This window comes from Callithrix jacchus, chromosome 10 (genome assembly GCF_049354715.1).
Source record: "Callithrix jacchus isolate 240 chromosome 10, calJac240_pri, whole genome shotgun sequence".
NCBI classification, from domain to species: Eukaryota; Metazoa; Chordata; class Mammalia; order Primates; family Cebidae; genus Callithrix; species Callithrix jacchus.
The window spans coordinates 71,399,107-71,401,733 of NC_133511.1; the positions used below are offsets into that span (position 1 = coordinate 71,399,107).

The 2,627-nt window shown below is 39.7% G+C and overlaps 1 protein-coding gene across 1 annotated transcript; it reads left to right on the forward strand.

The window, feature by feature from the left end:
• Window positions 1-691: 691 nt before the first annotated feature.
• On the forward strand, window positions 692-1,651 carry OR56B1 (olfactory receptor family 56 subfamily B member 1). The gene has a single exon (XM_035264327.3). The coding sequence runs from the start codon at window positions 692-694 to the stop codon at window positions 1,649-1,651; it is 960 nt and encodes a 319-aa protein (XP_035120218.3).
• The last annotated feature ends 976 nt before the right edge of the window (window positions 1,652-2,627 follow it).

Sequence of the window (2,627 nt, forward strand, 5' to 3'; positions counted from 1 at the left end):
TTAGTATTACAAGATGAAAGTTCTAGAGACCAGCTGTACACACTGTACCTGTAGTTAACACTGTATAGAGCACTAACAAAATGAATAGAATTGATTAATACTCTGTTGTTAACATAGTAATCTTTAAAAGCATCTTATTAGTTTTACCTAAATCCTTTATTTACCTGTTTTTATAGGTTCTCTAAGATTCAACTATAAAAGAACTGACTAAGATATGTCTTCATTATATGACTTCTCACATGGAAAAACTCAGCCATAATCACTAACTTCCTTTTAAGCTACTCTTGCACAACCTCCTCAGAAGTGCATACAAACTAGAATATGAAAGAAAATGAGCCCCAAACCTGCAATATGATGTATTTCTGCAAATCTTTACAATTCCATGATATCAAAATTTTGGAAGGCTACACAAGACATTAATGGACATCTATATCAACTTAGAATGATGCAGCTATAGATTTCGTCTTCAATAATTCTTCATTTCAAAATCTAGTTATTATTAGTTAATAAACCTCTGAGTCAAGTCAAGTAACACTGAGGCAAATATGAAGAAACAAGCACACCTATTTAAGCTATATAATTTCTAAAGAGATGAAGAAATGCTTACAATTTTACTTCTGTGGTGGTTCCCATGTGTGATAACTGAGAACAATACAAATAGAGTTGAAATTCATGTTGAATCATGAATCATATGTCTGTATCTCTCAGAGTCTCCAACAGCTCCAAATTCCAGGTCTCTGAGTTCATCCTGCTGGGATTCCCAGGCATTCACAGCTGGCAACACTGGCTATCTCTGCCCCTGGTACTACTGTATCTCTCTGCACTTGCTGCAAACACCTTCATCCTTATCATCATCTGGCAGAACCCTTCTTTGCAGCAGCCCATGTACCTTTTCCTTGGCATCCTCTCTGTGGTGGACATGGGTCTGGCCACTACTATTGTACCTAAGATGCTGGCCATCTTCTGGTTTGATGCCAAGGTCATTAGTCTCCCTGAGTGCTTTGCTCAGATTTATGCCATTCACATATTTGTGGGCATGGAGTCTGGTATCTTCCTCTGCATGGCTTTTGATAGATATGTGGCTATTTGTCACCCTCTTCGCTATCCATCAATTGTCACCAATTCATTAATCTTAAAAGCTACCCTGTTCATGGTGCTGAGAAATGGCTTATTTGTCATCCCAGTGCCTGTGCTTGCAGCACAGCGTGATTATTGCTCCAGGAATGAAATTGAACACTGCCTGTGCTCTAACCTTGGGGTCACAAGTCTGGCTTGTGATGATAGGAGGCCGAACAGCATTTGCCAGTTGGTTCTGGCATGGCTTGGAATGGGGAGTGATCTAAGTCTTATCATACTGTCATATATTTTGATTCTGCACTCTGTACTTAGACTGAACTCAGCTGAAGCTGCAGCCAAGGCCCTGAGCACTTGTAGCTCACATCTCACCCTCATTCTCTTCTTTTACACTGTTGTTGTAGTGATTTCAGTAACTCATCTGACAGAGATGAAGGCTACTTTGATTCCAGTTCTACTTAATGTGTTGCACAACATCATCCCCCCTTCCCTCAACCCTATAGTTTATGCACTTCAGACCAAAGAACTTAAAGCAGCCTTCCAAAAGGTGTTGTGTTTGCCTTTACAAAAGAAATAAGATCCAGCCAGGTGCAGTGGCTCACGCTTGTAGTGTCAGCACTTTGGGAGGCCGAGGTGGGTGGATCACGAGGTCAGGAGTTCGAGACCAGCCTGGCCAATATGGTGAAACCCCTGTCTCTATTAAAAATACAAAAATTAGCTGGGCATGGTGGTGCACACCTATTGTCCCAGTTAGTTGGGAGGTTGAGCAGGAGAATCACTTGAATCGGGAGGCAGAGGTTGCAGTGAACCAAGATCGTGCCACTGCACTTCCACTTGAGCAACAGAGTAAGACTTCATCTCAAAAAAAGAAGAAAAAGAAATGGGATCTTAGAGTACGTCTCCATGATATACATGAACCTTAGCTTTTCCCAAACTGGATGGTAAAATTTCAAAGAGGATAGAGGAGTAAGTGAATAAATACCTTTGGGATTCTTTTTTAATATCTGTATGTAAATAATTGTGAAAGCTTCAGAAAAGATTGAAAAATCACAGTAGTCTAAAATATTGACAAAAACTAAATATATAAATATATTTGAGAATATGGAAGAACTTTCTGCCAAACCAAACAAATTGGATTTAAAGAACTTAATGATTTATATGTATCTCCTAAAATAAAAATTAATATAAGCACACACACACACACACATTCAATCAGAAATGAGTGATTGGGACATGAATTACAACTCATACTTGCACATTGTTATCTGTAACTTGGGAGCTGTAAAGTCAGTCTGCCTGAACAAGCATTACTCCAATAACATGGAATACAGAAGCTGGAAAAGGAAATATTTCCGACAAAGCCAAGTCAGACTATGAGGAGGACTTCGGTAGAACATGAGATGACTCAGCTTGGACAGACAGAACCCAAAAGATTCATCTAGCTAGAAAAATCTGGTGCTTGTTCCATTTGCCTTCCCAGATCTGCACTCTGCCCTTGGTGCTCTGCTCTGTAAACAGGAGGGATGACTTTCACATATTGTGAGCCCAAACTC